Genomic DNA, 24563 nt, shown 5'->3' on the forward strand with positions numbered 1-24563 from the left:
TAATGTACCCATATCATACTAGTATTTTGTAAAAAGTGGATTTCTCTCTCCCTCCACCTCAGCGAATGTGTGCTTCTGTCCCACTCTGCGCATGTCTCTTTTCACGTTGGGCTTAGGTGGGTGTTCACGGCAGCTCTTGCCTGGACCGAGACGCCAATGGCCTGCCTGGGCCACTGTAACACAGCACTGCAGCCTGCCTGGTTTCAACAAAGGAATTTGTTTCCATACTCCACAGACTGCAAGTCCAGGATCAAAGTGTTGGCAGGGTTGGTTTTTCTGGAGTCTTCTCGCCTTGGCTCTCAGAAGGCCACCTTAGTGCTGTTTTCATATGGTCTCTCCTCCTGGTGAACCCTAGTCCTGTATCATTGTGTGTGAACTTCGTCTCACAGGGACATCAGTCATTAACAGGTTAGGGCCCACCCTAATAGCTCACTTTAATGGGATCCCCTCTTTAGAGGCCCCTCCTTCAAATCTAGCCACATCTCTGAGCCAGTGGGGTCAGCTTCAACACAGGAACTTGAAGGGTGTAAGGGACACTATTCAGTTCCAAAAACAGCAGGTACAAATTAAAACAGCTGGTAAGGGTACAAAACAAGTACTTAGATTTATCTCTGAAAACAAACATCCATATACCCCAAATCACCTACTCACAAAATTCCAGAAGTCAGAAATACACAAGCACATATACTATTATCACAGAGTGATGATGCCAGGTCACCTAGCCTCTACAAAATACATCAAACACTTGAGAGAGAGAGTGAGTGTTGAAAATGCAAATAGTATCTTAGTGAAACAGAAACAGAAATTTACAAAGACCCCTCATCACCCTCCTCATATGCCTATGACAACCTCTGGCTGGGATCAAAGCCAGGATCCAGGACTCAATCCATGCCCCCCACATGAGAAGCTGGAACTGGTTAGCTAAGCCATCACTGATGCCTGCTGGGCTGTGCGTTAGCAGGAAGCTGAAGTCAGGAGTAGAGCCAGGTATTGAACTCAGGCACCCTGATATGGTGAGTGGGTGCCTTAACTGGGAGAGTAAAAGCCTGCTTCTGGGGCGGGCATTTGTCACAGTAGCTAACATGCAGCTTCACGTACCACATCCCATACTGGCATGTCTGGTTTGAGTCCTGGCTACTCTGTTTTCTGACCCAGCTTCCTGACAACTTTTTGGGCCCCTGTTATCCACATGGGAGTCCTGGAATGAGTTCTAGGCTCCTGGCTTTGGTTTGGTCAGTTCTGCAGGTATAGGCATCTAGGAAGTGAATCAGTGGACAAAGACCTCTGTCTCTCTCCCTTTATCTCTCTGCTTCCTTCAGATAAAATGAGAATAAATTTAAAAAAAAAAAAGATTTATTTTTATTGGAAATGTAGATTTACAAAGAGAATGAAAGACAGAGAGAAAGATCTTCCATTTGTTGGTTCATTCCCCAAATGGCTGCAACAGCTGGAGTTGAGTTGATCTAAAGCCAGGAGCCAGGAGCTTACTCCAGGTCTCCCACATGAGTACAGGGTCCTAAGGTCTGGGGCCAACCTTTGCTGCTTTTCCAGGCCATAAGCAGGGAGCTGGAACAGAACTGAAGCAGTCAGGCCATGAACTAGAGCCCATATGGGAAGCTAGCGCTTGGAGGTGGAGGATTAGCCAGCTGAACCAACAGGCCAGACCTGGAGAATAAATTTTAAAACAATTATTTGGGTTCTACCAAATTATGAGCTTTCTGCTTATGATGCTTTATTCTAAAAGTTCTGAATCAAAGCTACCACTATTTTCCATTCTACACCAACAGCTAAAATTGTACATGGACTTCTTTTACAGCTATACTACCCCAAAATTCTGTGTACTAGAAAAACAAAACACAAAAATCTTAATTTTCCCCTAATTTTTCTAATATTGCCAATATATAAACTTCTAAAGCACAGGTAAAACGGTGATGTCACCACGTCATGTAGCCTCTGGGAAAGTCCACTTCACACTCAGTAGGAAATAAGGGTGAAAAGGGCAAGTTAATTAAAAGAAAATATTTATTTGAAACTCAGAGTTACACTGAGAGAGGGAGAGAGAGGGACAGGCAGATAGACCTTCCATCTGCTGGTTTACTTTTCCAAATGGCCACAACGGCCAGGGCCAAAGCCAGGAGCTTCTTCCGGTCTCCCACGTGGGATAAGGGGCCCAAATACTTGGCCCATCTTCTGCTGCTTTTCCCAAGCCATTAGCAGGAAGCTGAATCCAGAGCAGAGCAACCAGGACGTGAAGTGGCGTCCATATGGAATGTCGGCATTATTGGTGGCAGCTTAACCTACTACACCACAATGGCAGCCCCAGAGGCAAAGAACTTGAAAAATTAATTCAGGATATGATATTTGCTTAAATGTACAGGAAATGCTAAGTTCTGAATTGTAAATAACAGAATTTCCAATTCCATTATTAACATTTTCTAAAGACAAAACTTTTAAGTTCCTACAAACATAAGCCATAAATCTCTGACACCTAAAAGAAGAAAGGAGCCATGGGAAGAGGCAGCACCACGGTGGGATGGGGCCCTGTACTCCACTGTGGGCTTCACAGCTACTCGACAAAGTGGGCTCAGGCAGAACCTCAGCTCAAAAAAACCTAAACAGGGCCCAGTGTGACAGCCTAGTGCTAAAGTCCTCACCTTGCATGCGTCACTGGGATCCCATATGGGCATCAGTTTGTGTCCCAGATGTTCCACTTCCCATCCAGCTCCCTGCTTGTGGCCTGGGAAAGCAGTCAAGGACAGCCCGAAGCCTTGGGACCCTGCACTTGCATGGGAGACCTGGAGGAGGTTCTTGGCTCCTGGCTTCGGATCAGCTTAGCTTTGGCCATTGCAGCCACTTGGGGAGCGAACCAGCGTATGAAAGATCTTTCTCTTTGCATCTCCTCCTCTCTGTATATATCTGCCTTTCCAGTAAAAATAAATAAACCTAAAAAAGCACAAACAAACAAAAAAACCCTGACCACCAACAGAAGGAGGTGGACTTTCTTTGTAGTCACCAACCCCCAACCCCTACAAGTTCCGGGTGTAATGATACAGCCATGCCCACTGGTAAGTGGTGCTCACACCCTTCTCCAACACATTGGGTGGTGTGGGCTATGAAAACTGGTCATTCTGAGAGAAAAACTCAGCCATCTTGTAAATTCATGGCTGTGTAAGCTGTCAGCACAGCCCCACTGACAACCTAATCTCTGTGTGAGACCCAGTGCTCTCAATATAGCCAGCCTGGCAGGCAGCGTTCAGAGAAGACCTAAGGAGAGGAAGCTAAAACCAAGATAGCACTGAGAAATGAGAGAAAGAGAAAACTGGGGACCCAGAGGGAGTAGTGAGATTGCAGCTCCCCCTCAAGGCCCCCACAGAACCCCCCGAAGGACTGGGTGGGGTAGGAGGCTACTCTGTGGGTCTGCAAGTGGAGCATGCACAGCTTTGTGGCTGGCTGCTGCACTCAGACAACTACAACACCTCCACTCCACCTGGGCACGCTGAAGGGCGATGGATAGACAATCAACAAGTATTGTTTTAAAGGATCCAACTTGAGAAGAAAAAGATGAAAGAAAGTTTAAAAAAAAAGGTAGAAACTATCACAGCTACCTTGCTAAAGATCAAATTCTCGGTGGTAGAGGAAGTGAAACCAGGGTTCTGGTCAGCTCGGCATTATTGGCTGAGAGCCCATGGGGTGGGTGAGGAGTTCAACAAGATGTGGTACACAAACCACAAAGGTGGCGTTCACTGCCTGCAACAGAGTAGGTCACAGACACGGAGGGAAGGGTGTGGGCTGTTGCTGGCGAAGGCACCAGATGGGGAGTCGCTATGCTATGGACAGAGCTGTAGTTTTACAAATGAAATGGCAATACAGGTGCCAGTGTGGATGTGTACACAACATGATGTGTCTGTGTAAATAACAAGGAAGCATGTTTTTATAGACGGTGAAGATTGGACATTTTATGTGTATTCTACCACATGCACAGGGGGAACCTGAAACACAGACCAGGCCGGGACTACAAGCTGCCCCTGTGCCCCTACCACGCTGCCTGCTACTTTGCTCATTGGGGAGTCCCCAGGAAGCACCGGGAAAGTCACTCTTCACATTGTTGCATATCTCCTTGGTGTAGAGGGCGGACATGATCTTCAGCACCTCATGAGGATGTTCGGCTTCTGGTGCTCTCTGAGACCCACCTCAGGAGAAGTCGATCTGTCCACAGGAGGCGTAGTTTCCGAAGCTGTCTACTGTGAACCTCTGAGAAATGTGAATGGAATTGAGCCGTAGGGACCCAAAGTAGAAGTTCTCAAACAACTAAAAAGGAAGAGTGAAAACTCAGAGTGAATACCTCAAGATGACAAAAATACTCACACATCAATGAATTTCTCCTGCTTGTGCTTTTTAGTATTTTATTAAAGATTTATTTCTTCTGATTTGAAAGGAAAAGTTAGATAGACAAGGACACAGAGAGAGAGTCAGGAGAGATCTTCCATGTACTGTTTCACTCCCCAAATAGCCAAATGGCCAGGAATGGACCAGTCTGAAGCCAGGAGCTTCTTCCAGGTCTCCCACATGGGTACAGAGGCCCAAGGCCTTGGACCACCCTCCGCTGCTCTCCCAGGCACATTAGCCAGGAGCTGAACTGGAAGCACAGCAGCCCCAGGATTGGAACCAGCGCCCATATGTGATGCCAGGACACCAGCCCAGAGCTTCAGCATTTACTCTGTCCAAGGCTCTGCAGAGAAGGTGCAAGGGTGGGAGTGAGGATAGAATGGCCAGCTCTTACCTCTGATGAATTCTAAAGCTTCCCCTGAGCACACTACCAGAGAAAGGAGTCTAGAAACTGAAACCCAAAACCCAGCTCCTGGGAGATATGACCAAGAACTTGTTACAAACCTCCCCTCACAGGGACTGACACGGCAGCTTTTGACATTTAGTTATGGATCATGGAGGTTCCATTAGCACCTTTTTTTTTTTTAAACATTTGTTTTATTTATCTTGGAAAGTCAGATATACAGAGAGGAGGAGAGACAGAGAAGAAGATCCTCTGTTTTATGATTCACTCCCCAAGTGGTCGCAATGGCTGGAGCTGTGCCGATCCAAAGCCAGGAGCCTGGAGCCTCTTCTGGGTCTCCCACGTAGGTGCAGGGTCCCAAGGCTTTGGGCCATTCTTAACTGTTTTTCCAGGCCACAGCAGGGAGCCGCATGGGAAGCAGGGTTACCAGGATTAGAAGTGGTGCCCATATAGGATCCTGGCGTGTGTGAGATGAGGACTTTAGCCGCTGGGCTACTTTGCCGGGCCCCCATTAGTATCTTTTGTATGGTTACAGCCAGGATAAAACACACTTCTCTACCTAGCTGACAACATTAATTAGGAGCACTGCCTAAAATGAATAGAAGAGGAGGTTGCTGACCCACAAATGACTCAGACAATTCAAACGAGCCACACCAAACACATTTGCACACAAAATCAGCAGAGAAACACTTGCGCTGGATGACTGAATAAGTAAGTGTAAATGATAGTATTTATCCAATAGCTCACATGAGACTGGGATTCAAGCCAGCGTTCTAAAGTGACTGCTCTTGAGCACAACTGTCCGTTGTGGAGAAGCTGTCTGGTGGGTCAGAGGGACGAAGAACCCAACAATGCAATGCTCCTGACCCTGTGATTAGCAAGCTGCCAAGGCAGAAGTTAAAATGATATCAGGACTCATCCCAGAAGAATGAAGCTACACTGTTTGGGTGAGGAGTTAACAAAGAATAAAGGGCTTACTTTCTCCCAGTAGAAGAAATGCAACAACTGCCCTCCATGAAAGCATGTCAGTGAGATCCCAAGCACACCTTGCAACACAGGCATCCACTAATGCTTGAGTGACCAAAGGCTGGGCCTCTGCACACTGGCAAGTGGCTGTCTCTTCACTGCTTTTAGAAAAGCCTCCATGCCCATGGATTTCAGCTGCAGTTGCTTTTCCTCTTCCTGCAGTTAATGGTCTGGCAAAATTTCTGAAGTTCATTAAAGGCTAACTTTATAAAGCCCAGTAAATATTGATTCTTCAACATGACATCAACGTGACTCCAAAAATCTATTTTGAGGTTGTGTGCTGCATTGTCTTGTCTTTCAGAAAGGTGATCAGCTCTTGCTGCATTGATTTTTTTACAATTAACTTCTCTTCTGGCTTTGGAGGCCTATTCCCACCATGGGCTCCCTTCTGTGTAAAGAAATCCTGTTTAAAATGGTTATGTGCTAACCCGGGAGTGAGAGAGACCTGGGAGGGAAATAGTGGGCTCTTCCCTCTTGGGTTACTACTCCCACGGGAGGGCACGAAAACTAGGATGGGGGCTGGGGTGGCTAGACAGAGAGGAACTCAACAACATCCGTGAGGGCTGGATAGTTGAGCTGGTTAGATGGAACTAAGCTTCAATACCCATCGACATGTACAAGAGCCAAATGGGATGTGGGACAGACTGGACTAGTCTGCTGCACATACTGGCAAACCAGGATAGGGGGTGGGCCTGGTGGGATTATTGTGGGTCGCTCTGACTAGGCTGCAGCTCCCACTGGTTTATGTGAGGGCCGAGTATGTGCTGGGCAGAACCAGACTGGACTGCAAACACCCACTGGTTCCAGTGGAAGTCAGGGCTGAAAACAGAACCAACCCAGCAATTGCAACCACCAGCTGATTGGGGCAATGGACTATGCCGGACCCTGTGCTTGCTAGAACACACAAGAATCTGGTCTGGGAATACCTCAAAGTTTCTTTGGGGATCTCCCCAACCAAAATGGCGGACTCAGAACCCTAGCCAAGAAAAGACAGAAGAAAGAACAAGTCAGTCAACCACCTCAGCTATATGTTGGCAGCAAAATACTGGGCAAATGGAGACTCTATGATGGTCTATGTCAATCAGTGGATTCTTCAACGACCTCATCATGCTTGGAGTGGTGAGACTGGCAGTGACTCATAACTGGTGAACTATCAAGACCACTTGAGCAAGTATCTCAGAGCATGCCCCACATCCGGGACTTGGGGAAGGTGAGAAACTGGGTGGGGCTTTTCCCTCAGTATCCCCCTTTACCTCAGATACATGAAGGAAACAATATGGAAATAATAGTCTTACCCACTTCCCTATAGTCCTTGAACCTTTTTACCCTAATTAACTATGTAAAGATTGTCAAAATAAAAAATAAATAAAATAAAATGGTTATGTGCTTACCTTAACTAAACATGAATTTGAAATTAAAGCCATGCCAATGAAAATGACAGCTTCATAGCTTGGGAGACAGAAGCCTTTTTGGTATGGAAAAAACATAACCAAAGAGGCAATAAAAGACTAGACAAAAGAAAACTAAAAGGATTCTCATTATATATTTTTAAGATTTAGTTACTGTTATTGCAAAGTCAGGTATATAGAGAGGAGAAGGGACAGAGAGGAAGATCTTCCGTCTGACTCCCAAAGCAGCCGCAACTGCCAGAGCTGAGCCAATCCGAAGCCAGGAGTAAGGAGCCTCTTCTGGGTCTCCCAAGCAGGTGCAGGATCCCAATGCTCTGGGCCGTCCTCAACTGCTTTCCCAGGCCACAAGTAGGGAGCTGGATGGGAAGCAGGGCTGCTGGAATTAGAACTGGTGCCCATATGGGATCCCGGTGCAGGCAAGGAGAGGACTTTAGCTGCTAGTCTATTGCGTCAGGCCCCTTACAATATATTTAACACATCACTTTTTAAGGACTAGCAGCCTGTATTTAAACTCCTCTTGGCTCCTGTTTCCAGCTGACAGAAATGCCACAGTGAAGGGCTGAAAGTGACTGACCGATGCCTGCACTGTGCCTTAAATATCTGATCTCCAGATGGCAGGTTTTGCTAGGGTCTCTTGCTTTGGGCTTAAAGGAAATAGTAAATATGACGATAATGAAGTTAGCTGCGACATGATTTCAATGGAATAATCACAAAACTTAGAGTAGGAGAATGAACATAAATGCTCATGCTTCACCAATGGAAGGGCAGGCTTTGCAAAGAATGCAGAAATGGGAGGGGGAAAACATCTACAAGGCAGCAGAGGGGAGCTCTGTGACAGCGGATACAAAGCACCACTCACTGCACCCACACCATGAGGGGTATCCAGTAAGATGAACAAACAAAAGGACCTTGCAGCACACTACTGAAAATTATGTATGTCTTACAATATTCTTAAGATCTTTCTGTTCTCTGGCCCGGTGGCGTGGCCTAGCAGCTAAAGTCCTTGCCTTGAACATGCCGGGATCCCATATGGGCCCCGGTTCTAATCCCGGCAGCTCCACTTCCCATCCAGTTCCCCACTTGTGGTCTGGAAAAACAGCTGAGGACGGCCCAGAGCATTAGGACCCTGCACCTGTGTGGGAGACCCGGAAGATGTTCCTGGTTTCCGGCTTCAGATTAGCGCAGTACCGGCCATTGCGCTCACTTGGGAAGTGAATCATCGGACGGAAGATCTTCCTCTCTGTCTCTCCTCTCTGTATATTTGACTTAGTAATAAAAATAAATAAATCTTCAAAAAAAAAAGATCTTTCTGTTCTCCATAATCTTACATTCATTTTACCTTCAAACACTTTCTTCCTCTTTCATGCAGTGCTGCAGCGTATGGATTTGGTATGCAGAAATCCCTGGTCTGTGGGCATCTTCACTTGTGCCTTTTCCGTTGCTGTGCTCTCATTCCCTCTGAGTGTTTATGGTGATTTGGCAGCAATTTCTCATTGCTATTGTTTAGTCATTGTTACATCCTTAGTCTTAGCCATTCCTTTAGTTGTAGCAGTTATTTTTAGTGACTCCATATAATGTAAGTCCTGTGGAGGGAGGAACTGAATGCTACCAGGTGCTGCAACAGTCCCTAGCAGACTGCATATGGCAAACAGGTTATCTTCCAGGTGAAAGGCTCACTGAAACTGGAGTTGTAGACATCTGTGCACATAATGTGCACCATTCTTGATGGGATTTAAGGTCCAACTTAAAGGAATTAAAGGAATCCCTGAATAGGAAACCTTGGAATGGACTTACTGAAATTTACCTCTAATCAAGGGGATGGGGAGGTGAGAGGGCAGATCTGAATTTTAACTAGTTGTCAAGAAAGAATCTGTAGTTAGTGATGGAAATTTCATGTACTGTCTCAAAAGTCTTATTAAAGAAAGTCTCAATTCTGTTGTCCATGTTTAGCCTAGTGGTTGATGTCAGTTAAGATAACTCGTGTCTTGTACCAATACGCATGGGTTCAATATTTAGCTTGGGCTCCTGTCTGCAGCTTCTTCCTAATGCAGAGCCTGAGAGGCAGCAGTGTCACCTCAAGCAACTTTCTTGCCACTAAGACCGAGGTTGAGTTCCCAGCTCCTGGCTTCAACCCCGCCTGGCCCACACTCAGTCACTGTGTATCTGAGCAATGAACCAGAGAATCACTTTGTCTCTCAGGTTGATTAGTCAGAAACACATAGACCCATGTTGGCTTCAGCTCCTCCTCTGGAATATGGCTGAGCTTGTCACCTGGGCACTTTCAGCACAATAATGTTCTATCTTCCTGAAAATGTTACAGCAGAACAGTACATACAGCAAAGGTTAAGTGTGACAAGAACAAGCCACTGCTAAGTGCATCAGGAGGTAAGGACACAGTGGATGCCAGGGACTGGGGTATCCAGGAAAGCCACTTTGGAGGAGAATGAATTGAGTTAGGCTTTGTGACTAGGGGGACTGCATCTGCATATCCCCACCAACCATCCTACAGTTAATCCCCACTTTATAGCAGAGCCTGTGGCCTGGAATATGTCAGTAAAGGGACTGAAAGTGCAGAGACACTGACGGAGTTTCAGACAACATGGCCCCATGGCATGTGAGAAAACAGCAGACACAAGGCTCCCTCACTTCCCACTGTCCTTCTCCCAAAGCACACCCTCCCCCTACCCAACCAATTCACTGACTTCTCTTCTGCAATTCCCCACACTTTCCACTTCTCTTTCCTTTTGTGAACATGGTATTTAACCTTCAACCACTTGGCTCTTCTGTGAGTTTCACATTTTGTTTGACTCCATTAGTAAAAACGTAAGCTTTGGAAATTGGTCTGTGCCCCACCTTTTCTTTTTGTTGTTGTTAATTATCTTATTTTGATCATCTCTACATAGCTGATTAGGGCACAAAGGGTCAAGGACTACAGGAAAGTGGGTAAAACCTGGTATGTGGCCCTAGGTTTCCTCCTGACACTCAGTAAACTCAGAAGCTCCCTGCCACATTTCCCATTCCTTCCCTGAAAACCTCCCCACCCTGTTCTCTAACAACAGGGACCTGCCATAAAACCACTATTTCTAATGTGTTTTTACAGACTTCATTACCATGCTGACCTAAACCAGCGTCAACCACACAAAGGCTGACCACCCCAGCTGAGCTGCACATGTTCACAAAGGAATGCAGCCTAAAGATGATAAGTGAGACTGAGTGGTGCCCCCCATACCCACAGAACCCAACATCAGAGACTGGGCAGAAGCACGCCAGGTAGGCAGCTTGTGGATGCCCAGCATCTGCTGGCCAAACGTTTCCTCATACCAACCTGTACGCGCTCCCCTGTGCGGGTCCCACCAGTCAGAATTTCCCCTGTCAATGTGTCTATGTCCCTGACTTCATGACACTTCCCAGGCCCCGATCAGGGAGGCAGACTTGGGTTGCACCCATCTCTTGCCTGGTTGACCACACAGGAAAAGACTCTCTTTTCCTAGAACACTACTACTGTAGACATCACAGGTGGTCTTTGTACGTGTCTGGCAGTAGGCCTGCCTTGTTCATTTTGTCTGCTCCTGCTCTCTTACCAGTTTACTTCAGTGGACTTAAATATCTGTAACTTGACACAGGGAGGAGCAAGGCTCTTTACTGAAATTCCCCATTTTTAACTATTAAATGACACCCCGTTTCCCTCTAATCATATTTTCCTATGGCTGGCCACTCTTCATTAAATACAAGTGTAAAATTATATTTCTCTGTTTCTTTGGTTCTTCATTTCTTTCTTTTTAAAGATTTATTTACTTATTTGAAAGATAGAATGGTAGAGAGAAGAGGAGAGACAGAGAGAGATCTTTCATTTGGTGGTTCACTCCACAAAGGCCCAGAGCAGGCAGGGCTAGATCAAACTAAAGCCAGGATCCAGGAACTCCTTCAAAGTCTGCCAAGTGGGTGGTAGAGAATTAAGTATTTGAGCCATGATCCACTGCCCCCCAGCATATTAGCAGCAAGCTTGTATGGAGCAGTCAGGACTTGAACAAGCATTCCAATATAGGATAGATCATCCCAAAGAATGGCTTCATTTGCTATGCCACACTGCCTCCCTGGGTCTTCATTTCTGAAGGCCCTCATATCAGATAAAACTCATCTGTTTTTCTCTGCCCTTTTTCACAGGCACCTCGCCATGAAGCTGGGGATGACTAAGAAAAGAAACTTTTCCCCTCCAATGAGATTTGCACAGGGCAGCCTAACCCTGTGGAACCTGCGCCCATTACTTCACTGTTCCTTACTGAGGAAAGCTCCCCTTCCAACGTGGTCCCTGAGAACTACACTGGGGAGTGTTGACACAGACAACTCCCAAACAAGGACGTGAGCGTGTGCTCGCTCTCTCTGCTCATCCCTGCCCTCACTGTCACCTCTACCCCCACTGTCACCTCTACCCCTGGACCTGCTTTAAGAATCAGACCGCACCAGCTCACAGGAAGAATTTTAATTGAATTCTGGATGAAAATAAGTAAAAATCAATTAAATGACTCCACTTAATTAGGTATGTAAATAGTAAGAAGAGGCAAAAAAGCTTAAATGACACATTTGGAAATAGAGAAACAAGGTGAATGTTACAGTGCAATAGGCTGAAAACTTCTGCTTGGCATACCCATGTCCCATAGAGCAGAGCCTGGGATCGCGTCTCATCCAGCTTTCTGCTAATGTGTCTGGGAGGCAGGAGATGATGGCCTAAGCCCTTGGGTTCTTCGCATCCACTTGGGAGACAAGGATAGATTTCCTGGTCTAGCCCATCTCTGCCTGTGGCGGGCATTTGGGGAGTGAACAAGTGGATGAAAGATCTATCTCTATCACTCTGCCTTTCAAATAAATAAATCTTTAAGAAAAAGAAAGTCAGTTGTTCTTTCTAACCTACAATAGTTCACGAAGAGCAAAATGTTCCATTGTTCAGAAAATAATAGGCCTAACAAGAAAAATTTAAATCAAAAGAAATCTAGTCAAGGTACTATAACCTTGGAGAGATATTTTTTTCCTCTTACTGTTGTTTTATAATAATTCCCTTAGGGATTTTGAAACCCACACAGTTTTCCTTTTGAAAACATTTTTCTCTGGCACACCCATAGAGCCCTGTTGTTACGGAAGCTGGTATTTTTTAAAAGCTGGCTCTAAAAGAACATGACAATGAACAACTAGACAAAACAACAAACATCTGATAAGGAAATAAAAGGAAAATTTAAGACTGTCAATATTTAGGGTATTGCTAGTGGCTAAATAGTACCGACTTGGATGATTTAAGGAGGAATGAAAACCTAAGTAGGGCAGGAGAGAACTACAGTGCACACAGCTGCTCTCTTTTCATGGGTACTCATAATATCTTTAGAAAATGAAACCAACGCTTCCTATCAGCAAGCACCGGGAGCAAAGAGAACCAATGGTAGGAAAGGGTTGGGCTCAAAGCTCCCCTGACAGGTCACAGTGACAGGGAGCCTCACCAACACCTGCCCTGCTCATCTGAGTTTGCACTATTTGTTTCGCGGGGGGAACACATAGTTATACATTGGTTTGGATAGCATGTGCTCTATACTGAACATGACAAATGGCGAGGCTGAAGGCCAGCCATGGTCAGTTATCCCTGCATTCTACTTCTTCCTTTCATGTACTGTGAGAGAACCACTGAAGACCCAAAATAACACTTAAGGCAATGAGGCTGCAAAAATGACACTGCACATCTCAGCCAGAGGTGAGGGGAAGGCAGAGAATAAGTCTGTTGTGCTTGCACTCTCCTGCTATAAACTCAAATGAATGACTGAGCGGAGCCCAGCACAGCATCAGCACTGCATGGGACCCCTGCAGGAGTGGCTTACCAAACAGGTTTACTCTCTTCCTTCAATCTTAGAAAAAGCAGGAGACACCCTCCTCAAAGACATCCCTTTTAAGGAAACCTAGTTCTTATGCTGAGTGGCCTCAGCATAAGTATCTGCTGTCTCCATACCACTCACAGTAAGAGGAAATTTGCTTTTAACATCCAAAAAAAAAAAAAAAATGCTCAGAATACAAAATACAAAAGTTCAATGCAGTGTAGTCATTCGTGGTCGTCACAAGCTGAGTTAGCCTTTAGATATAATCTGGTACGGATGAAAGTAAAAACGAGTGGCTCGGTAGATGCAAGCACTTACAGCAGGTCCTAGGCCCATCCTCCCCAAGGAAGGACACTTCCTCTAGTTGTCATGTGTGCAGTTGGGCTTTCCAAACCCAAAGGAGAGTGAACAGGAATGGCAAATGCATGCTACTTTGAAGTTTTCCCTGTGTTTTTTTTCCCCCCATCATCTGTTTCATCACAATTACCCCGTTTACAGATAAAAGTGACAGTATTTTGTACTTAATGATGATGCTTAACTTCCTCCCTCCCTGCCAGGGATGTCAGGAGGACGAATGGAAGGCAGCCTGACAGGCACTGTGCTCCTTGGGAGGGCACTCCCAGTAGGAAGCCATGCTGTGCTTAAATAACACCTTTCATCTGAGGATCTAAAAGTGTCTTACAAAGCCCAGCTCATTAACCTTTCAAAAATTGCTGTGATGGAAAGCACAGCGTGCATGTGCCTCTCTGTTCCAGAGACCACTGAGTGGGGACAAGGTCCCGTCCTGGAGCTGTGCACTGAGATCAGAGAAGAAAGTGTCCACTTATTTTGTAGTTAAGAATGAGGAACAAATAATATGAAACACTGTCATCACAGTCCTTTGCAGATCCTTACTGGAAAAACAGCAAAATGGACAACAGCCTTTGTCTTACAGTGTTTCTGAAGCACCCCTCTTCAGAAGGGGCCTGGAGGTCTAGGGTTACTAAGACCTAAGGTAGTAAACAGCAAGATTTGAGCACCAGACAGAAAATACAAGGCAGTCGGAAAAACACCAAGGCTCTTCATAGTGCCATGCTGCTTACTTAATCCTACGTAGATGAGGAAGCACAAATAACCTTACTCCTGCTCCACAATTAAGCTTTGCTTCAATTCAGTTTGTTAAAATTCCTCAACCTAAAAAAAAAAAAAAAAGATGCTGCATTTTGGTTTGCTTTTCTTTCCCCCCCGCTCCCCAAGGTACCATGTGGTTTCAGGCTTCTGGCCATGTGCAGGATTATTTCTGAAGACAGCCAAGTGCTGGGGGCACGAAGAAGCAAAAAAAGAGACAAGATGGTTCCAGCATACCTAGGGAGCAAAAATCCTTCCCTCATGTGGGACAGACTGGACTAGTCTGCTGCACATACTGGCAAACCAGGATAGGGGGTGGGCCTGGTGGGGTTATTGTGGGTCGCTCTGACTAGGCTGCAGCTCCCACTGGTTTACATGAGGGCCGAGTATGTGCTGGGCAGAACCAGACTGGACTGCAACACCCACTGGTTCCAGTGGAAGTCAGGGCTGAAAACAGAACCAACCCAGCAATTGCAACCACCAGCTGATTGGGGCAATGGACTATGCCGGACCCTGTGCTTGCTAGAACACACAAGAATCTGGTCTGGGAATACCTCAAAGTTTCTTTGGGGATCTCCCCAACCGAAATGGCGGACTCAGAACCCTAGCCAAGAAAAGACAGAAGAAAGAACAAGTCAGTCAACCACCTCAGCTATATGTTGGCAGCAAAATACTGGGCAAATGGAGACTCTATGATGGTCTATGTCAATCAGTGGATTCTTCAACGACCTCATCATGCTTGGAGTGGTGAGACTGGCAGTGACTCATAACTGGTGAACTATCAAGACCACTTGAGCAAGTATCTCAGAGCATGCCCCACATCCGGGACTTGGGGAAGGTGAGAAACTGGGTGGGGCTTTTCCCTCAGTATCCCCCTTTACCTCAGATACATGAAGGAAACAATATGGAAATAATAGTCTTAACCACTTCCCTATAGTTCTTAAACCTTTTTACCCTAATTAACTAAGTAAAGATTGTCAAAAATATAATAAAAAATCAAATTAGAAAAAAACAAAAAAATTAAAAAAAAAAAAAACCTTCCCTCTACTTAGAAAGACTCACACGGGCTGTGATCAAACAGACTATTGCTAAACATCTTCACAAAAGAACATCATTGACCCTATTTGCCCTGTGGTAAGCAAAGCCTGTACACACACACAAACACACATCTCTTTATATGGAAAATGAAAAACAGAAATGTCTTTTCAAGTGAACAGAATGAGCAAAAAGATTCGTAGGGTAAACTAGATGTCAGTGCTTTTCTGTTGATGGCTACAGAATTTCTGCATCTGCAAATGGAGACAATACAAGGATGGGATACTGTAGTATAAAGTCTAAGTGGAATATTGAGCTCTGCTACTCACTGACTACAGCTTCCAACACATCATTACAGGAACCAAAATGTAGAGACGCCTTAACAGAAACAAGGAGGATTGTGAGGAACTAGCAATAGTTTGTAGTCTTCTACAGTCACTATCTGGTCTCACAAAGACCAAAATGGAACACTTACTTCAGAATAAAAGACAATGTGTCTGGCAGACACTTGCCTTCCCACAGTCATCTCCAAATACAGTCCTGACAGTGCCCAAAGCGCCACTTCTAATCTGAAACCTCAAACTGCAGAGACCAGTTTGAGAGTCAATAATAACAGCTAGTAATAGCCAATAAAAGCACGGGGGTCGGGGGGCGGAGTGGAATATCAGGTACTTCCAGAAGGCCTGGGACATCTCATATTCCCGGAGCAAGGTCAAGGCTGACTGTGGGAGGAGTGATTCCTTCCTTCCTATCATCCTCCCCGCCGGGTACTGGAAGCAACATGATAGCTGTAAATCAGTGTACAAATGGCCATCTGTCAAGCCGGGAGCGCAGTGCCTTGCACATGTCCATGAAAATATTGCCCATAGGCTGGTGGGGCCTCAGAGCCTGATTCTCCATCTCCATAAACAGGGATGGCAATCTCACACAGAAGGGGATGAGAAGTTCCCTCAGCCACTCCACTCAAGATCACCAGCACATCTGCCATTCTTGGCAGCAGTGAGCATGAGGAGTGCTGACACCTGACCTAGGAAGGTGCCCTGCCGAAGCCAGCCAGCTAGGCTTGGGGAGCAAAAGCTTACAACTTCTTCCAGACAGTCAGGATTGCACTTTCAGATGCTCTGCCAGAGCCTCACTGCTGATGTGCTGCTCAGGTCACATGACCCATTAGAGGGCGAAGTAAAATCACTATACACAAACAGGATGCCAGGCAGTCCTGCTGAGTGCCTTGACAGTCAAAATGTCAAGAGACTTCCCCTCCCTGCAGAGCCTTTCAATTCTGAAAAGCAGCAAAAAATATTAAACAGGGTTAGGCAGGAGCTGGGGGAGAGAAGTTGTGCTGAGCTGACACAGCTGTGGGGCTGGCCCTCACCCAGGGGAGTCGGCACTGGGAGTGCGGGGAGTGACCAGTGTCTGCTGCTGCAAATTTTCTCCCACCTGGGGGCCTAAATGTTGCAGCTCCACCAGTGCAAAACTGCCTTATGGCTGCCGGTGGTGCTTAGACAAAACCTCTGGCCCCTAACACTAAAGGCTGGTGCCCTTACAGAACTCATCCAGGTGATGTTTTCTACAGATAAGTTCTCTCCTAAAATGTGATCTACCCTTGAGTATTATTCATGGTCCCATAAAAGCAACAGAAGATAAAGCATTTGATTCTTTTTTTTTTTAAAGATTCATTTATTTTTATTGGAAAGTCAGATACACAGAGAGGAGGAAAGACAGAGAGGAAGATCTTCCATATGATGATTCACTCCCCAAGCAGCAGCAACGGCTGGAGCTGAGCCAATCCGAAGCCATGAACTTTCTCCAGGTCTCCCACCCAGGTGCAGGGTCCCAAGGCCTTGGGCCGTCCTCCACTGCTTTCTCAGGCCACAAGCAGGGAGCTGGATGGGAAGTGGAGCTGCCAGGATAAGAACTGGCGCCCATATGGGATCCTGGGCATGCAAGGCAAGGACTTTAGCCACTACGCTATCGCGCGGGGACCCAATTGATCCTTTTCTTACTCAGGAGGAACACAAATCAACAGAAAGGACCCTTGCAGGGTTAAGGGGGACAATGACAGGGAAGATTTTATGACCTAGGGTGTTAGAGAGGCCAGACATAAGGGCAAGACAAGGCCATCAGAAAAAGAACAAGGTTAGCGATAACAAAATGAGACCAGGAGCCTCTGTACTCTGTCTACTTCTTCAACACGGGGCTTCCAGAAGTCACAGGGCCAATCAGGAGTCCCTGGGAAATGGATCCACGCATTCAAGTAACAGCTGTCTAAACAACGGCTGGGTGTAGACTCGCTCCTTGGAGCAGGGAGCCTGCTGCATATTATCAAAATGTTATTTTCAACTAAGTCGTCTCATTAGACCACAAAACAAGAAACTGCGTGTCCTGTCAGAGCTGTAGGAAATGTGCTGCAGCAGTGTCACTGTAGTTTGACAGATCCTGACACACCTTATTTTTCTATCATTCCTGTCACGGCAAAGATGTGGGCCAAAGGTCACACAGGCAAAAGGCTTAGAAGAGAGAAAAAGTCGCCAGTGCCACGCACACCGCAGAAAAAACAAGTGTCCATGTTCTAACCTACAACCAAGAGAAAGTCAACTCTGGAGTTCTAGTTGGTTTAGCCCCTGAGTGCTTTCTCAGTGGACTTGAACTTGTCGTAAGAACGTTCATGTTTGAGCATTGATTCTAAAGCTGCCTCATGGCTTGGATCACAGCTTCCTGGCTCAGTGCCCTTCACTCTGTTCCTCTTTCAGTTGATGTCCTCTAACGCTGGGAGTGACACTCAGACTCTGTTCCCACAAAGCCACAAAGTTTCACTCAGTCTGGTCTCCAAACAGAAGGCTGTTTCAGTTCCATCAAGTCCTATCATTATCTCTGGCACCAGATTTGATTCTGCTCCTAGTTTGATTTTGCTGTAGCTGAAAACACCATGGAGCATAAACTCACAGTGGCATATTATTCAGCTTTATTAAGAAGTGAAATTCTGCCACATGCTACAACATAGATGACCCTTGCACATCACACTGACATAAGCCAGGCATGAAAAGATACATGTACAATTCTACTTCTGGGAGGTACCAAGAAGAATCAAAGCCACCGAGACAGAAAGAATGCTGATTATCAGGGGCTAGGCAAAGGGGAGTGGGGAGTTACTAGTGAGTTTGATGTTCCTTATGTCATCTGAGGAGATGGAACAGGTGTGTAGATGATGAATGGTGCTGATGACTAAACAACAAGATGAATGTACTTCATGCCAGATCTGCACATGTAACAATGCTTAAAATGGTTAAGTCTTAAGTTTTTACTATAATAAACAAAGGACTCAAAGTGAGCCATAACCCAACTTATTTCATCAGTGAACTACATCCAAAATAATGTCAATGGACCCCTAGACACGAAGGTTCCCCATGATAACAACAGCCACCAGGGTGGGTATTTGGTCTCACCAAATAGTGCAGTTCTGGGGTTCAAAGCCCAACTCTGGCTTCTGACTCCAGCTTGCTGCTGGAGTCACCCTGAACTATACACCCTGGAAGGCAGCAGTGATGGCTTAAGAGACTGGGTTCCTGTCACTCAGATGGGAGACCTAGATTGAGTTCCCACCTCCCAGCTTTAGCCCCGCAGCTGTTGAAGCACCTGGGGAACAAACCAGGGAACAGGTGCTTCTCCCCACTCCAAATAGATAAATGAACATTAAAAGAAAAAAAAAAAACACCTCTGTTTAAAGAGTTCACACGAATGAGATTAGAGGGACCAAAGAAGACTTAATATTCATTCCATCTCCCTTAAGTGCACCAAACAAGCATCTGGCTTGTAGGTATTCAATAAAGATCACTGAATGCTTCTCTTTCTCTCCATTAAGAACTAGAAATGATTTTAAGAACCGTTATGTTACCCTCTCAATTTTTTCAACTTTTCCTTGTCAGCGAGATCCTTCCAAACACTCTCATTCTCTGCCTGAGCCAACACAATGCAGGGAAATATTCCAATGACACTGCAAGGAGAAATAGCTAATAGATACGAACTCAAAAGAGAGCAAAGAGGTAAAAATATCATAACAGACAGCAACAGACCAGGGAGATGCATCTTCCCAGAAAGGATTCTGGCTTCTGTCAAAAATCAGCCAACTGCTCATTTTAACAATGGTCTTACTCCCTAGACCACTGCCTCTTTGAAATACCCTTATCAGTGTTTTAAGACTTCACTTTTCAGGCAAAGCAATACATCAAAGAATTTCAAAAAGGGGCAAAGACAGAAAATATCACGTATGAACAGGCAGTAACAGACCCCAGGGAAGGTGAATCTTTTTAGAATGGATTTTGGTTTCTGTCAAAAATCAGTCAACTGCTCATTTTAACAACAGTCTCTCCACACTGACAGGCCTAACTTTGGGCACTCCCATTAATGCTTTAAGACTTCACTTTCAAGGCAAAACAAATTCAGAAGAATTTTGTGAAACATTGTTTGGATTTAAATCTTCCTTCCCTCTAACTCCAAATAGCCTAAAACAAGAAACTATAAAACCATGTGAAACATTTCTCTCTCTCTCTTTTTTTAATTGGGAAGGCAGATTTACAGAGTGAAGGAGAGACAAAGATTCTCCATTCACTGGCTCACCCTCCAAGTGGCTGCAACGGCTGGAGCTGAGTGGATCTGAAGCCAGGAGTCAAGAGCTTCTTCCAGGTCTCCCATTTAGGTGCAGAGTCCCAAAGGCTTTGGGCCACAATCAGGGAGCTGGATGAGAAGTGAAGCAGTCAGGGCATGAACCAGTACCCATATGGCATTCGGCATACGCAAGGCCAGGATTTAGTTACTGAGCCATCATGCTGGGCCCAAAATGTAGCATTTCAAACTACACTGTCTGCTTTATAGACCAGATGCTCTAATGAGGAACTACCTGGTATCCAGCAGAAGTCTTTCAGATCTTATAAAAGGATAGTACACTTCTTCTACAAATGACAAAAACAGAAAAGCCCCTATCAATTTTATGCAATCTCCTATATTAAACAGTTTTGTTTTTAACCATAAAGTATGAAAGTGAAACCCTATCTCCACACTAACACAGCTCTGGCAAGATGTCCTGTCATAATGCCCCTTTGAAATATCCCATTTTCCTGATATATGCGCTAATGGTAGAATTAGCACTGCTTACCCACAAGGTTCATGTTCTTTATAGTTCATTTGTTATTTTTTACTAGGGCATTTTGTAATAAGGGAGAAGTGAAATTGCCAAAGAAATCAGTATTCACGTTTCAAATTAATTAGTGCATACCACAGAGGGGCACAGGATTCGTTTGGGTTGCATTCTGAAATAAACGGTAGTTAAACAGAAATTCAGGCTCATCCTAATCAGCAGTTTTGCAATGTGGAGTAACAAGACTGCAATCAAATTTAATTGAGAATTGAACTTCACAAGTGAAGAATGTGCACAGGAACTACAGGTGTATTTAATCTGGGGCTCCCTTTTCCTTGAATTAAGTAAACTAATTTTTTTTTTTTTTTTTTGCTAGAAAAGAACCTTGGAGCCAATACTGTGGTGTAGCGACTAAAGCAGCATCTGTGACACCAGTATCCCCTATAGGCACAGGCACTGGTTCATGTCCCAGCTGTTCCAGTTCTGATCCAGATCCCTGCTAATGTGCTTGAGAAAACAGCAGGACAAAGTCCAAGCTTTAGGGCCCCTTGCTACCCATATGGGAGGCCTTAAGAGGCTCCCGACTCCTGGCTTTGGCCTGCCTAGTCCTGGCTGTTGTAGCCATCTGTAAGCAAACCATCACATAGACAATCTCTCTAACTCTCTCCCTCTGTCTGGAACTACACTTTTCAAATAAATAAATAAATGTTTAAAAATAAATAAATTAATTAAAAAAAAGAAAAAAGAATCAAACACACAGAAATTCAATAGTAGTAGCATTGTTAATTGAATGTTTGTGACAATTAGTCTGTCTTGAGGTGCTTTTTCATATGTACATCATATGTAATCATAAAGCAGAAATTGTGTAGAGGGGAATAAAAGAAAATTAACCTTTAAGATAGAATCCAGTAAATATTTTACATGACAAGTCAGGTGACCACACTAAGTCCATCATGTGTACATTGCTGTGTTCCAGTGCAGCTTCATTTACTTGGATTTCATATAATTTTCACATTAAAATGTAAAAATCCTTTATGGATTACGGGCCATTAAAAAAACTGGGGCCCAGCACGTTGGCCTAGTGGCTAAACTCCTTGCTTTGCATGCGCCAGGATCTAATATGGATGCCGGTTCTAATGCTGGTGGCTCTGCTTCCCATCCAGCTCCCTGCTTGTGGCCTGGGAAAGCAGTGGAGGATGGCTGAATGCTTTGGGACCCTGCACCCATGCGGGAGACCTGGAGGAAGCTCCTGGTTCCTGGCTTTGGATTGGCTCAGTTCCAATCATTGCGGTCACTTGGGGAGTAAATCATCAGATGAAAGATCTTCCTCTCTGTGTCTCCTCTCTGTATATCTGACGATGAAAAAAAAAGAAAGAAAAAAAGTGATGGACCCAGTGCGGTAACCCAGCGTAGAAGTCCTCGCCTTGCGTGCCGGGGATCCCACTGGCCACTGGTTGCAATCTTGGCTATTCCGCTTCCCTTCCAGCTCCCATCTTGTGGCTTGGGAAAGCAGCAGAGGACAGACCAAAGCCTTGGGACCCAAAGCATGGGAGACCCAGAGGAGACTTCTGGCTTTGGATCTGCTCAGCTCTGACCATTGCGGCTACTTGGGGAGTGAGCCAGTGGATGGAAGATCTTTCTGTCTCTCCACTCTGCAAATTTGCCTTTCCAATTAAAATAAATAAATCTTAAAAAAAAAATAAAGTGATCCTGTTCCATTTTCAAATTATGCTTTGTTGATCCCTGTCCTAAGAGGCTATGACCTGGGATACGGGGCAGAAAATAGCTCCTTTGGTAACCAAGTATTCTATGAATGATGCACAAAAGAAAACTTCTTTCCTCTCTCATTCCAAAATCTAATTTTTTTGGAGGGGTCTGCACGGTAGCTCAACTAACTAATCCTCTGCCTGCAAGTGCCAGCATCCCATATGGGTGCCAATTTATGTCCTGGTTGCTTCGTTTCCTATCCAGCTGCTTCCTTAGAGCCTGGAAAAGCAGTGTAGGATGGTCCAAGTGCTTGCAATCCTGCACCCACATGGGAGAACTGGAGGAGGCTCCGGGCTGCAGACTGGCTTAGCTCTGGCCATTGTTGCCATTTGAGGAGTAAAGCAGCAGATGGAAGATCTTTCTGTCTTTCCTTCACTTTGTAAATCTGATCTGCCTTTCAAGTAAAATAAATAAGCCTTTTCTTTAATCTTTAAAAAAATCTGATTTATTTGGAAAACAGCTTTACTTTGGAAAAGGTTCCTGGGTGCGAGACATGATGCTAAGTGCCGAGGGGCATGAAAGGTCCCTCTCCAGTTAATGCAGGAGCCGAGAGGAGACAGACAGCTCCATGATCTTAGGTGACACCATGAAGGAGGAGGTGATAGCTGTACAGGAATTGAAGAATGAGTAGGACTTGAATAGAAGATGGCAGTAAAAGACAATAAAGCACAAAGATAAAGACAAAGCCTTAAGGAGAGGGGTACCACATTAATGAGTGATTACTAATTATATATTTAAAAAGTGGATTTACAGGCAGGAAGAAAGCCAGGAGAGCCAACTACCACTGAAGCCAATAGAAGAAAGGATCTGAAGGAGAGAAGGACTGCATACTTCTCAAAGTCAAACTCAGCCCAACCACGGACTTTTTGCTGTGTTGTCTGGGTCCAAAGACAGAGGTGAGAGGCAGGTCAGAGGGAGTTATTAAAAGGATCGTCTGAGAGGGATCACAGTAGGAAGGGCTGTTTCAGAGGGCCTGCACTGGAGAGAAGGGGCTCCTTTCCTAAATACAACAACCATAACAACCACACTCTGACGGAAGATGCAGCCACCTTCTAACTTTTCTAAGACAAAAATTCTATGCAGGAAATTGTTCCTTTGATCAATTAAATTCTTATGCTTTTTGAAACCAGATGGCCCAATTTGTGCGGTAAAAGCTGCATCTGTCCTAAACATTACAACAAGGCTTGTCTAGAATTCACCAAACTTTCCTGGGAAGGGCATATTTTTAAAAAACATACAAACACAACAAGTAACAGTTAAGTGTGTTATTCAATTTCTAAGGGCAGTCCTTCTCTCCTTCTTTTCAAAAATCTCCTGTTTTGACAGTTTCAGACTCAAAGATGTAACAAGAATAGGAAGCAATTCCTGGATACCTTTATTCTTTTTAATTTTCTTGATGCTTCCATTTATTTTCTTTTTAAAAAGATTTGTTATTTACTTGAAAGGCAGAGGGATGACAGTGAGAGATATGCCATGTGCACTGGTTCACCCCCCAAATGTCTGCCTCAACTAGGTCTAGACCAGGCTAAATCCACAGACAGAAACTCCATCTTCAGCTCCCATATAGGTAGCAGGGGATCAACTAGATAGATCATCTTCTACTGCTTTCCCAGGCACATCAGCAGGGAGCTAGATTGGAAGTGGAGCAGCAGGTACCACACCTGGCCCACTGACAGGGGGGGCTAGAACCTCAATCACTAGGTCAAACACCTGCCCCTTTCTTCACCTGCTGATTAAAAAAAAAAATTTCGTTTTATGTTTTCTTGAAAAGCAGAGTTACAGGGAGAAGAGAAACAGATCTTTTATCCACTGGTTCATTCCCTAAATGGCTGTGTTGGCTGGAGTTGAGCCAATCCACAGCTAGGAGCCAGGAGCTTCTTCTGGGTCTCTCACTTGCATGTAGCGGTCCAAGGAGTCATCCTTTGGACCTTTCCAAGGCTATAAGCAGGGAGCTGGATCAGAAGTAGAGTAGCTGGACTCCAACCAGTATGCAAATGAGATGCCAGAGCTCTGTCAGAGGACTAGTCTACTATGCCATAGTGCTAACAGTATCCGCTGAATTTGGAGATGCATAGCCCAGGGGTAGGAAGGGTTAACTGAGCTTGGGTAAATACTGTCCATGCCTCTTTAAAGATTCTGGCTCTTTGACTGGAACTGTCATATTCTGTAATGTGTTAAGATGACAAACACACAGCAAAGGGAGACACATTTGATACATGTTCTCCAGGCCTTTTAGAAAACACTGAGTTGTTCCTTTGGACATACATGTGTACACTTACAAGAAAGGTAACATTGTAGATATCAAGAGAATGGGAAAAGAGAGAGGGAGAGAATGGGTATTGCTCATAAAGGCATGCCCCTTTTACCATGGCAAAACTAGAAGAGTACAATGCTAGCCAGCATGCTATTGGCATTGTTGTAAGCAATGAGCAATATTTTTGCCAAGA

The 24563-nt window shown here is 45.0% G+C and overlaps 1 protein-coding gene across 5 annotated transcripts in view; it reads right to left on the reverse strand.

Annotated features, from left to right (window-relative positions):
• The window catches only part of ASCC1 (activating signal cointegrator 1 complex subunit 1), a 98448-nt gene that overhangs the window by 4062 nt on the left and 69823 nt on the right, over positions 1–24563 (reverse strand). For 2 of the 5 annotated variants that reach the window (XM_058671742.1, XM_058671738.1), the window contains exon 10: positions 4021–4308. In XM_058671742.1, the coding sequence (XP_058527725.1) occupies positions 4192–4308 (117 nt within the window). In that variant the 3' untranslated portion in view covers positions 4021–4191. The other 3 variants (XM_058671740.1, XM_058671741.1, XM_058671739.1) reach the window with 3 other exon arrangements.

The sequence above is a fragment of the Ochotona princeps genome, chromosome 13 (genome assembly GCF_030435755.1).
Source record: "Ochotona princeps isolate mOchPri1 chromosome 13, mOchPri1.hap1, whole genome shotgun sequence".
Classification (NCBI taxonomy): domain Eukaryota; kingdom Metazoa; phylum Chordata; class Mammalia; order Lagomorpha; family Ochotonidae; genus Ochotona; species Ochotona princeps.